This window comes from Leguminivora glycinivorella, chromosome 9 (genome assembly GCF_023078275.1).
Source record: "Leguminivora glycinivorella isolate SPB_JAAS2020 chromosome 9, LegGlyc_1.1, whole genome shotgun sequence".
In the NCBI taxonomy this organism is placed as follows: Eukaryota; Metazoa; Arthropoda; class Insecta; order Lepidoptera; family Tortricidae; genus Leguminivora; species Leguminivora glycinivorella.
This window is the reverse complement of record NC_062979.1, coordinates 20,950,269-20,963,531: the sequence shown is the minus strand read 5'-3', so window position 1 is coordinate 20,963,531 and position 13,263 is coordinate 20,950,269. Positions and strand designations below refer to the sequence as shown.

Sequence of the window (13,263 nt, the reverse complement as noted above, 5' to 3'; positions counted from 1 at the left end):
TACCACATTGTCGCTTACCATATAAGGACGAAATTTGCTCTTGATCTTTAATATTTTTATACTAATTACCTGTTAGAGCGTCCTTGTGCTTAAGCGACAACGTGGTATCTTTAATCTTTATCATGAAAATATCACAAATGTTCAGTTAACTTACATCGGTAGTAAAAACAAGTCCTACGCCAAGTCCGATGACACAGCTGAGGAATGTGATGGTGGTCTCCCAAACTTTCAGAGCTTCGGCGTTGATAGCCATGATGCCGGTTATCACGCAATGCCATATGGCTAGCTGCTGTGCTATTCCGAACATGATCAGAATGAAGTAGAAGATTACTGCCCAGGCTGGTGATAGCTGAAAAAAAAGACTAAATTAGATATAGGTTTTAATAAGAGCATACGTGCGTTTTCACATTATCCGATATCGGATGTAGGACCGATATCCCGTACATTTAAAAGCCACCATCTTTGATTTTTGCCTTTGAAATCCTTCCGACATCCGACATCGAGACGGATAATGCGAAAACGCTCTAAGGGATCGAGTATATACAGCGCGTAAACGTAATAAGGGCGATAAATGAAACCAGGCATATAATTCAATATTGTTATCATTAATTAAGAGGTGTTTTTGGGTTACTCTTAATTTTCACCCCATAGAGAATTTTTGAAAAATTTCCCAGCAGCAATGTACTTACTGTAAACGTGGTTGCGATGACAATCAATGACAACTGTCAACGAGCGTTTAACGCGATTACGTTGCGGGCCGAATTAATTTGTATGGCTAAAAAAAAATTCAATTTTAAGTAAAAGTTATCTAATTCCATTTTTTATGTCCTATACTCACCACCGTTAAGAGGTTCGCCCGTATTAGGTTTCACACTGTATATATAGAATTTAATTACTGTCAAAGTAAAATGTGTGGTTACAATGCATATAGACTGTCATCTGTTTGGCCCACATTGTTAACTTCATGTGTTGAAATTGTCAAATATTAATATAAGCGCCATCTAGTCGACCGTACATTTATCTTCATGGTTCCGAGGAACGTTTTTTTTTCGTAGAATATCTGTTTATACGGAGTTCTATACGTCTTTGATATAAGCATATGTGAGTGCGTTTAGTAAAACGTCCCACTTTCTCGGTTACCATTAAGGCGAAATTTACTTTTATCTTTATATGAATAAACTGACAAAGCGGCTTTATAGCAATCGACAAAAAAAATGGGACGTTTTCTCGTGCACACTCACATATGTAGACACAGTCAGCTAGAAGAGACTTTGTTTTATACTATCTAGATATAGTCCGTCAAGTCGTTTCCGTCACTAGAAAAACGCGGCTAAAAATGTAGGCGTGAATGTTTAACGTCGGATAGAAAATCATGAAATAAAACTATGGAAACGGATTAAATCGCGTATAATGAATTTACAATTCATCCCGACGTTTCGAACACTTTACAGCGCTCGTGGTCAAGTGTTTCCATAGTTTTATTTCATTAGTAACTATCGCGGTAACCGAAGACAATATTATCAAATATTATGTCGGATAGAAAAAGTGAATTTCGCGTTTTTCTCTAGTGACAGACTTGTTTGATCTGTTTTTTTTATAGCTATGCAATTTAACAGCCTGGCCATACCATATGATTGATTTGCACTTTGGTTAATTAGGTATGCGCAGCACAGTCACCAACAGATATATTTATCGAAGCTGCTAAAGCTCTTACAAATACCGGAACACACACATATTTGATATACACTTCATAATAAATAACATATAATTTGCTACACATATAGTTTGGTAAACAAATAAGTCAAAGAACAATAGAACGCGCTGGTAAAAATTGATTGAACAAATGACTCAAATGAGTGTCCCACACAACCGAGTGACGTTCTAGCTAGCATTGTTTAAAATAACAAAAGTTTGACTCCCATTGCATGAAAATCAACAAAGATGCGGAGATCTTTATATTCTTTATCTTATAACATCATAAATATCATAAGAGGTAGTGTTCGGTAACAATGATTTAATTTTATAGCAGCAAGATCGAAATACGGTAACGTGGCCGGATTAAAGTAACAATTTCTATCAATTTAACTAAACGATATTTACGACTTATGTAAATAATAATATACTATTTATGAAAAATCGATAGATTAACCCCTCATTAACCCCCTTATTCATAAACGATAGTGAACTTAGGCAGTAAGACAATAAATGTATTGTGTGACGTCAGCATTATCACTGTTTTAATTTTGAGTTTTATCTATTTCTGAATTTAAAATAAATAATAGCCCAAAAAAATTTATTGGTCGTGTTTCTCGCTAAGAAATATTTAAATTTAAGCGCATGCATATTAAGATCCAGAGAACGCAGCCAGTCTTATGGGCACATTAGGTACTGGCAGCGACTTGGGAGACATCTGTAGGTACAGTGTAGTCCCCCTAGGTTAAGTTAGGTTTAGTTTAGTTCTAATTTGTTTCTATTATCTTGATGTTTATACTTTAGAGAATACATACGATTGTGGAAAAAAATCACGGAAAGAAATTAATGTAAAAGATTTAAGTGCATTTTTTAAGAAAGAGAAAAATTCTGCAAATTATTTTGATAAATAGATTTGAAACAAAAAAAAATGCCAAAAGATTTGACAGCGGTGGGATTCGAACCCACGCCCTTTCGGACTGGTGCCTAAAACCAGCGCCTTAGACCACTCGGCCACGCTGCCTCTTGGCGCCTAGCGCGAAATAGGTCATCGCTTTATAAACGCGCGTTTGCTTGGATAGCTATGAAAGTTGACAACCAAATAATTATTGAATAGAAAATTTTAAGCAGATTTAATGTTTTAATTTTATATGAAGATTCAAATATAAAAATTATGTTAAAATGTATGTGACGTGTAAAAGTGACCCTGTGGCCTATTTGCTGAATAAATATTTTGAATTTTCCCATTAGGAAATTGTTTTTTTTTTGTATGCAATATGCATATCATGCGAAGTATAGTAATTTACAAGGTTTTAAGTGCGCATAACAAGTCAATTCCCGTATCAGTATTTAAATATGAAGGTTGTTAGTATTTTAACACATGTAACATTTAACATTATCGATACCAACCAGATAATAAGACCGTAAATGGCGTCAATGTTACAAAAATTTTAATAAAATTTATTGTGCCGATATGCTTAGTACAGTCACCGGCATAAATAAACTGATGATTTCTGTACCTTGTCACATTAACAATCTTGTTTGAAATGTCATACGAAGTTGTCAAATGATTAAAAGCAACAAGGTACAGAAATCATCACCTATTTTACGCCAGAAAGATATGAATACAACCAAAGTGTCAAAACTATGTACACACGACCTTAATCTACAGGCAATAAAGTTGTGTATACATAGTTTTGGCGCTTTGGCTGTATTCATATATGTGTTGTTGTCTGAACCTAGTATTAGTAGACTGTTGAAATATAAGATGACCTGCATTACACTCAGTAAAAGGTTATTGTAGCATCGTTGCATAAGACGGAAATATTTTGCACATTGTGTGGCCTTTCTCATGGTTACAATCGCCGATAGCGGTCTCTGAGAAAAAGTATTCTAACAATGCTGCATTATATTTACTAGCATTAGCATAAAATGGGGATAGTGACAGGAAGATTTATTGTACATCTATACTAAGGACTGTATCGTTAAATATGGGCACAACTTTGAGTAGCCGTATTTATTTGCTGTTATATTTTTTTCTTATAACAAGACATGGGCTTAATAAGGCACATAATAAGGTACGCATTTTGTCTTAGAAACTCGACGTAAAGCATGTGGTTTAGACAGCATTGACTTAATCCTCCCGAGTACCAATTACGATTTCGGACAAATGCTACTAGAAAATTCACAAAGAGCGTACAAGACGACACAATTGCGAAAAAAAATTGTACAGTGCGAACCTCAACGACACATGATCCACAAAGCAGAATATCTAGACATAGTCTAGCCACTGTTATTTAAAAAAAATAAAGTTCATGATCTGTGTATGGCGGCCATTTAGAGAATGTGGCATGGTGCTTACGCTAACTCCGACTTTGATGTCGAATTTAACTATCATACACTGTTTATATCGATCTGGTTTAGGCACTGTTCAAACACCATGAATGTCTATTAGACATTGGCCTATGCCTAATTTTTTTATCTATTTCTCTCATCCTGCTTGTATCAAAAATTTACGGCAAACCGGAACGTTGCTCAAAAATGCGTTTTTTTTAATTATATAAATTCACCGCATTTATTCTGCAAGTACCCAATTGAACAACCATGAAGAGAACCCTTAAAAAATATATTTTGGCAGCATATTAACCTTTGTTTGTCGAAATCGTACAAAAAGTCTTTGAGATATTCTCAAATTAAGCCAGATTAGGGGTTGTCCGAAATGTATTTGCTAGACCTTAATGAAAGTACCATAAAGTCCCTAAAATAAAAAAAATATCAGACCTTCTTATATCAAATAGTACTTACCAATACCTTCAGATCATACTCTCGGACCATAATAATACAAAATTATGCACATGTCAACATTTAGACGAGGTTTGTTGTGTCCCTATAATTAACGATACAGTCCTTACATTTTACTTTTTTTTTTCTGTGACAATTTGATATGTTTTCTCTGAAGAAGAACGACGTATTATTAAGCAATAATATAATTTTCCCCTCACTAGCTCGGAAACACGTGTTTTGTCCTTTAATACCAGCGGGTAAAAACGCATTTTATCCACTAGTGGGTAAAGTAATTTAACCTTGAATAAAGCCAAATTACCTGGTTTAAAATTGATAAAAGTAGGTGAATCTAGTAATAAAGATGATTCACCACCTGTGGAACTACTGGAAGCAGTGATAAACGCGTTTTTTGCGTAGTAGTTTACTCGCTATAGTGAGGGGAAAAGTTTTGTGTTACACTCGGGTGCAAATGTATTTTACTTCTCGTGTGTTAAAAAACTCGCAAGTTCAGGATTCTATTCTCGAACCACTCGCTTCGCTCGTGGTTCAACTATAGAATCCTTTCACTTGCTCGTTTTTCAATTCCACACTCTGCGTTAAAATACAACTTTGCCCCCTTGTATAACAAATAACTATTATAAGCTAACCTCCGACGTTTCAAGGACGGCGTTGAACCTACCGCCCTTCATTTCAGAGATTAAGTCTCATTTGCAATTTTAAAAGTATGTTTAAAAATTGTGAAAGTTTAAATAGATAATAGTTAGCTGAAAATAAAGCTATACTTGGTAGGTCTGATCACAGACAACAATGCATATCAGACATAGGTAACGTATCTGCTAGCACAAGTTTTACAATGGATTTAACCGTATAAACTTTAGATTGTCTGTCTTTAGAAGGTTGTCTGGTAGAGATCGCTCTTTAGCGATAAGACCGCCTGTTGTCTGCCTCTATTTATAATCATTAGTTTTGTCTCCACTGTATGTTTTGCTGAGGTGTGCCAATAAAGAGTATTCTATCTATCTATCTATTATATTTATGTATTGCGAAATTACTTATCTAGTAAAGTTTATAATGATTATATGTATTAAGTTTTGACTTCATTACAGCTAATACAATACAGTGTATATTCTACAGAAAAGAACAAATGGGAATCACCTGTACTTTTATCTAAGTGACGCATAATATGGAGAAAACATAATTATAACACGTGTCTATGACTTAGAAACTATTGTTCGAACATATGAATGAGCCATTATATTGATTTTCTAGCTCATATATCAAGAAAGAAAAGGTTTTATTTTTCAAATTATTATTAAAGGAGCGGTTTTATTTCCAACTTCAAACAGATTAATATTTATCACATATTTATACCTGATTAGAAACAGAAAATCATTTACGATTTTCAGTTCATATAGACGGGATTTACTAACCGATTTTAAAACAGGCAAATTCCCTAGTTGTAGTAATATGTGATTAATATATAAAGAAATAATATAGCTGTACTTTAAAGTCCTTACCACATAATCCGTGTAAAAACGGCGCCGCATACGAAACAAATTGAACATCGACACCTGCCATCAGAATTAACCCAGTTTCCATTGTAAGACTAATGATGAGATTGCAACCATTTTGACGTTCCGTAAGTACCTAAAGGCTTACAAAATCGATATAGGGTTAGAAGTCATTATACCCCTGATAGCTAGCAATTCTTTTTTTTTCATACACTCAAAGAAATAGGTACGGGCTGAAAAACAGCGCTGTGCAGTCACTAGACTCGCGGCACAAGCTGAGTCTCGAGCCTATTGTCGCACCTAGTATTTAACTGTTGGTAGTTACTTAGTTATTTTAGTCCTCAAAGTTGTGATCATAGCTAATATAGAACAAGACATGATTGTAATGTATCATAGCGTAGCTTACTCTTAGTTGCATGATCGAAATAAATACTTAAGTAATTGTACCTTAAAATTATTTGCGACAATAAATGACTTTTTATTTTTTATTTTATTTTTTATATATGTACGACAGTCGAAAGTTAGTAATAGTATAAATTAAATATAACAAGATTATACCATCCCATACATTAAAATGCGACCGCCTACGAACGCGCTTACACTCCACCACACATAGATGGCGCCACAAAAAAATGCCTTGTTGCCACCGATTATTTGTAGATTGGCATTAAGTGTCAATTCCGAGCCGTAAATCTATGTCAAAAGTGACACTTAACGCCATCTACAAGTATAATCGAAAGCTACAAGACATTTTTTTGTGGCGCCATCTATGTGTGGTGGAGTGTAAGCGCGGTCTTAGGCGGTCGCATTTTAATGTATGGGATGGTATATGATCTTGTTATATTTAATCTATGGTAATAGCAAGTAATAGTAAGTAAAGTTAGTAAGATAATAATGCATTTTTTTCTGCGTTAGTGTTTCATCAGTCTTTTAAGTGTGGCTGATGCAACTAGCCCTACGAGTATCACAAGTAAGTACCCACATATAAAGTCAGTTCATTTACGTCTACACACTCAGGCAAATAAATAATCTGAACAGGACTCTAACATTATTAAGCATATTTTAATGTGTGAGTGTGCACGGGAAAACGTCCCACTTTGTCGATTGCTATAAAGCCGCTTTGTCAGATTAGTCATAAAAAGATACAAGTAAATCTCACCTTAATGGTAACCGACAAAGTGGGACGTTTTATTGAACACATTCACATTTGTAGACTAATCACAGACTAAATACCTACAAAATATCTTTTAGCCTCCGCTCCGCTTTTTAGGCCCTAAACAAGTAATAGTAGGTACTTTTCAAATAAGTACAGTCAACCAATTGGAACCCTGAGGCCACTGTAGAACTGTGTCATAGTGACGTTATAAATCAGATTGTAAGAAATCTCTTACTGCTTGTCATTTTGACATGGTTGTAGTGGCCTAGGATTCCAATTGGTTGACTGTACTTACTATTTAGAATCCGTCGCCCATTTTACTAACAAAATAAGCAAATGACTAACCACTGCACAAACGCATGCATAAACAAGTTTAAATTATTCCTACATAGTGTTGCGAAACGGCAGGCCGTGGAGAATGCAACAATGCAACGAAAGAGAAATGAGCCAAGAACGTATGGAAGTCATATCAATGGTGAGTCTTTTGTGATTCGGTTGGCATGGACATGGACGAAAATAATTAGGTGTTTCGTGAATGCTTATGTATTATCCATACTAATATTATAAATAGGAAAGTAATATTATAAATGGGAAAGTGTGTGTGTCTGTTTGTTTGTCCGTCTTTCACGGCCAAACGGAGCGACGAATTGAGGTGATTTTTTAAGTGGAGATAGTTGAAGGGATGGAGAGTGGCATAGGCTACTTTTTGTCTCTTTCTAACGCGTGCAAAGCAGCGGGCAAAAGCTAGTTTTATATAAAATAATTAGGTTTCGTGAATGGTAATGTATTATGTATATATTCTGAGTTTTATATTACGGTTTTAAGGTGTTTTTTGGCAAATAATTCAGCGTACTATAGTTGTCTTAGTGAATTAACTTTTAATAGGTTGTCTGTTACATTTTAACGACATTTTATGTACATGGAAGTGATAAATGAGATCCCTGCAGCTCAAACACGAAAACTGCGACCTCTCATATTTCTTATATATAATAAATGCGTCATGTCACAAATAAAATATCGTAAAAACCACGGCAACTTATAAATAAGTAAGGCTAAGGCTATAAAAATATCAAATATTTATTTCGCGTTAAAATGTGATACAGGAGATGTAAAGATAAGATAAGTAAAGTAATTAAATAACAGGAATTTAACAATGAGTTTTAATGAGCCGTGTCAAAACAATAATTAAATAAACAATATAATTTAACGTTCTTCTATAAAGACACCTGGTACAGCCACCGTCATAAATAAGTGATGACTTCTGTACCTTGTCACTTTTAATCGTTTGACAATTTCGTATGAAATTTAAAACAAGACGTTAATGTGACAGGGTATAGAAATAATTTGATTTGTTCCCATAGTTGCGTATAGCTATATCGTAAACCTGTAAAGGTTTCGTATAGGAGGTGCAAGCACCTACTGCTTGCCCTTAGAGTTGGTCAAAGACGCCTAGTCTTACAAAGATGACATATAGAAGAGAAATTTCGACGGCTTCCGCTGTGGCGAGGTGGCCTAGGGGTTCATGGCGTTAGTCCGGATTGCTAAAGACGCCGGTTCGAATCCGGCCTTCACCACTAGTGGTGCTCGTCATTTTTTCTATATGACATCTTATTTCGATTTTTAATTTATATATACCTAGTAGTGTGACTACTTAAAAAAAAAACACAAATCAAAATATTTGTTAAAAATAATTTGATTTGTTCCCATAGTTGCAAATAATCACTTATTTATACCGGTGACTGTACCTAGCCAACGTCACTATCGCAACGCTTCGTACGCGTATCTTGTCTATTGTCCCCGAGCTGTAAGAACCTCTTTTTGACACATGACAGCGTCCACAAAACGTAAACTCGCGCAACTTAATGAAATTTTAAATAAAATCCTGTAATAATATTTAAAAAAATCAAGTACTTAAAAACAATATTTCGCTTACTTTAAACATAATCTAACACATGTTACATTTTTGCGGATCTTCGTTAGTGAGTATTTTACGATATTAATTTATCATGCGGGATTTACTTATTATGTCATTTATCATTCATTTTTATTTTTAAACTAGAGCTGTGGCAGAGTCTGTCATTTGAGTCATTTCGATTCAAATGACATTTCAGTAAGTTGACAGAAATCGTATATTTGTGTACTTGTCGTAAGCGACTCCTTGTACATAGGGCCTAATCGATTCAACCAATTCGAAATTAATTGCTAGATTTGGCAAACGATACGTCTTAGCCACATCGCAACATACTTCAAAACAAATGTGTCAAAAATGTGAACTTACAGATCCGGTACATGAATAGCTCTACCTATCGCTCTTATGTAGTGGCGAGGCAAAGCTAGACTGCGTTTAGATCGCCACGTAGCGTCAACGATTGTTTCGGCTAGGCCGGCTTATCTTTGTTTAAACCTCGTGTACAAAAGCGTCATCGCTACGTGTTTTCGCACGGAATACGCACTGATAAATGACACACCCACAATTTACGATACGAACGTGTAGTCGCCGATTACATACGTTTGTGCGGTCAAGGTTTTCACGAATATTTTAAACCACCATGCACAAACTCATGACCTAATGATGATTGATAATACGCACAAGACAAAAACAATAATAAAAAATCTATTGTTGCCAAGTACAGGTGCGCACCCGGGTTGTTTACCAACAACCAGCTAAAGTTAAGCTTCTTTCCTTATTAATTAAATAAAAACTGTTTAAGTACCTACTTAGATACACATTCAGATTAATAACTTTATTAAATAAAATACCTACAACGTAAACGAACGACAACAACGGCAGATAAACCGTTAGCGGTTTTCGCTCGCTGTTCCGATGTATAAAATGAGTATATAATATATAATTGTTTTTAGATGAATAAAAAAAACGTTCTTGATAATATCATTATCGTGGCTGTTTTTATCGCTCTTCCGCATTGGCGCGACAGAGCCAGACTCCGTTTCGATCGGCGTCTAGCGTCAACCCGACTATCATTTCGGCTAGGCCGATTCTCTTTTGTTGAGGGGTTACTGCGTGTTCATTTATTTTTGAGTACCTCGAGCGCTCCCATATAACTTATAGTGACTGAATTTTCTGTTACATCCTCATCGATAAAATTCTATAAATATTACTACCGGTTTTTTATAGAACATTTTAATTACAGGGCATTGTGATTTTCCTGAAGAAACATACAAAGGAAAGGAATGTTTCTTTCTGTGTAGCAGGTGCTATTATCTTTGTATTCCGGTCGTGAGTCACTCACTAATTCATTCCTAACAATGTAAGCCAGTGTTAGCGACATAAAGAAATTTAGACGTTATTGCATTAAGGATAGTTGAAAAGCCCTTCAAATGTACATATAAGTAATCTTACCGGTTAATAACCTGTTTATTTTCATGTAGTTGTTTTTTTTTTTTTCAGGAAAATAGTCAGGCATACAAGTTGAAAACTTTTAACGGAAAATTATCTTTCCTGTGAAATTAAATACTATTTTATTTTTTTAAGGTTACTTGCCATTGCCACGATCTTTAAAACTGTAACTCGGACTGACTGTTCTACTTACAGTTGCTGATAAGACCATAGTAAATATTTTAAACAGATATTAAGTAAAGAAAGCAGGCAACAGCAGGGCAAAGGCTGTCAGCCACTGAGCGTCAGCTTGCCGTGTTATCTCTTCCAATAACTCCTACCAGATCTCGTTGGCTGTCGGGACTCGGGACCTACAGTCACCGGCATACCTTGCGGTTTCTATACCTTGTCACATTAACGTCTTTTTTGAAATGTCATGCGAAATGGTCAAACGATTTAAAGCGACAAGGTACAGAAATCATCACTTATTTATGCCGGTGACTGCAACACTCTTAACTAATCATCATCGGTAGGCATTATGTCCTTGTAATAAGGATTACAAATGTACAACTAACAGTGTTGCCGATGGTACCAAAGACTTTCAAATACAAATTTCAGAAAGAAACTCACCACATTTGCAGGTAATACAGCAAGCGTAGCAGGCACAATTTGCGTCGCTAACTGCAATGGCTGTCAGCCACTGAGCGTCAGCTTTGCCGTATTATCAGTCTTCCAAACAGTAACTTCTACAAAACTTGCGTAGTGCACTCGTTTGCTGGCGGAACCTTACCAAAGACTTTCAAAAACAAGAAAGAAAACTCACCACATTTGCAGGTAATACAGCAAGCGTAGCAGGCACAATTTGCGTCGCTAACTGCAAAGGCTGCCAGCCACTGAGCGTCAGGTTCGCCGCATTATCAGTCTTCCAAACAGTAACTTCTACAAAACTTGCGTAGTGCACTCGTTTGCTGGCGGAACCTTACCAAAGACTTTCAAATACAAGAAAGAAAACTCACCACATTTGCAGGTAATACAGCAAGCGTAGCAGGCACAATTTGCGTCGCTAACTGCAAAGGCTGCCAGCCACTGAGCGTGAGCTTCGCCGCGTTATCAGTCTTCCATACTGTAACTCCTACAAGACTTGCGTAGTGGCCCCGGTTACGGACGGGTAGGGACACAACTTTGCCGGGTAGAGGCTCGGAGGTGGGCCAGAGGAATTGGGTGGACTCGACAGTTTCTGAAACAAGATACAGATTTAAGAATAAATAAATAAATATTGAGGACACTTTACACAGAACAACTTAGCCCCAAACTAAGCAAAGCTTGTACTATGGGTGCTAAGCGACGATATACATACTTATATACATAGAAAATGTCCATGACTCAGGAACAAATATCTGTGCTCATCACACAAATAAATGCCCTTACCGGGATTCGAACCCAGAACCGCGGCTTAGCAGGATCACTACCGACTGAGCCAGACCGGTCGTCAACCGCGGCTTAGCAGGCAGGGTCAGAATATTCTGTAAGTTTTTAAAATATCGATAATTAGAAACATTATTTGTGTTATTTTCTCTCTACGAATGTTTATAGATTTTAACGTTAAGGGATTATTTTAATATTATGTACATACATACTAGAATATCCCCCAAATGATTCGCAGAGTATTTTGGGAATATTATGTTTAATGCATTCACTATGAATTGCCGTATTGACAGGGTATTAACTTTGACATTAATTGACATGACTGTAAATTGACATGTATGGAAATGACAAATCGTTCAGAAATAAATATACCTACTGGCAAATGAAAAAGGTTTAAAACCTCAATTATTCTGACTTTTATAATTTCGGGACAAAACGCCAAATTTGACATTTATCCATTTGGAAAGCAAATTTTCGGTTTGCCGAATAAAATCGCGGCCTAATCAGCCCATCATTGATACAATGCCGGAGGCCCACAGTGAATGCAGTCCTATTCTAGCGGGTGCACACGTATACACCGAGATGCAAAAGATTGCATTTCCCGGAGCGCCAGAGCAAGTGGAAAATAAAGTAAGTATTTTTTGTTTGTTGATTAGGCACTGGTCCTACCAAACGAGTAAGCGATGAGTTATCAACAGCAACAAAAGATGTTAATAAAAATTAAAATTTTGAAAAATCCCCCGACCGCGACATAGTAGACCTATCTACCTCAGCTTTCAGACAAAAAAACTAAATCTAAATCGGTCCATCCGTTTGGGAGCTACGATGCCACAGACAGACACACACACAGAGAGACAGACAAACAGACAGACAGACTGACAAACACACAGACAGACACGTCAAACTTATAACACCCCTTCGTTTTTGCGTCGGGGGTTAAAAAGAGAGCGCGAACCGACGACATCGCTCGCTCGCTTCATCGCTCGGCGACGAACTATAACTCGCTCGCGCCGCGCTATCATCGCGTCTCTTTTATTTACACGGGAGCGACATCTTTTGTTCGTTTCGTTTCTGTCGCCGATAGCTCATGGGTCAATCAACCGCAAGAGTAACATGAGTCACGATGTCAGTTCAAGTGATAATACATACAATATACATACATACATACATAAAATCACGCCTGTTTCCCAGAGGGGTAGGCAGAGATCACGGATTTCCATTTAATACGATCCTGACAAATCACTTTCGCTTCACACACTTTCATAACGTTTCTCATACACGCTCGTCGGTTTCGAGTACTTCTGACCTGGCCTTTTTGCAATATTTCCCCGATTTGAACAAGAAAAGTTCGCCTAGGTCTT

General features: G+C 36.4%; 1 protein-coding gene and 1 non-coding gene across 3 annotated transcripts in view; both read right to left on the bottom strand.

Moving 5' to 3' along the window:
- LOC125229376 (sodium-dependent transporter bedraggled) overlaps positions 1-13,263 on the bottom strand; it is a 51,433-nt gene that overhangs the window by 11,560 nt on the left and 26,610 nt on the right. For both annotated transcript variants that reach the window (XM_048134198.1, XM_048134199.1), the window contains exons 8-9: positions 11,494-11,714; positions 155-349 (exon numbers count right to left, since the gene is read on the bottom strand). In XM_048134198.1, the coding sequence (XP_047990155.1) occupies positions 155-349; positions 11,494-11,714 (416 nt within the window). The remainder of the gene's footprint in view (positions 1-154; positions 350-11,493; positions 11,715-13,263) is intronic.
- Positions 2,634-2,713, bottom strand: Trnal-uag. The gene has a single exon. It is a non-coding gene; the product is annotated as a tRNA-Leu (tRNA).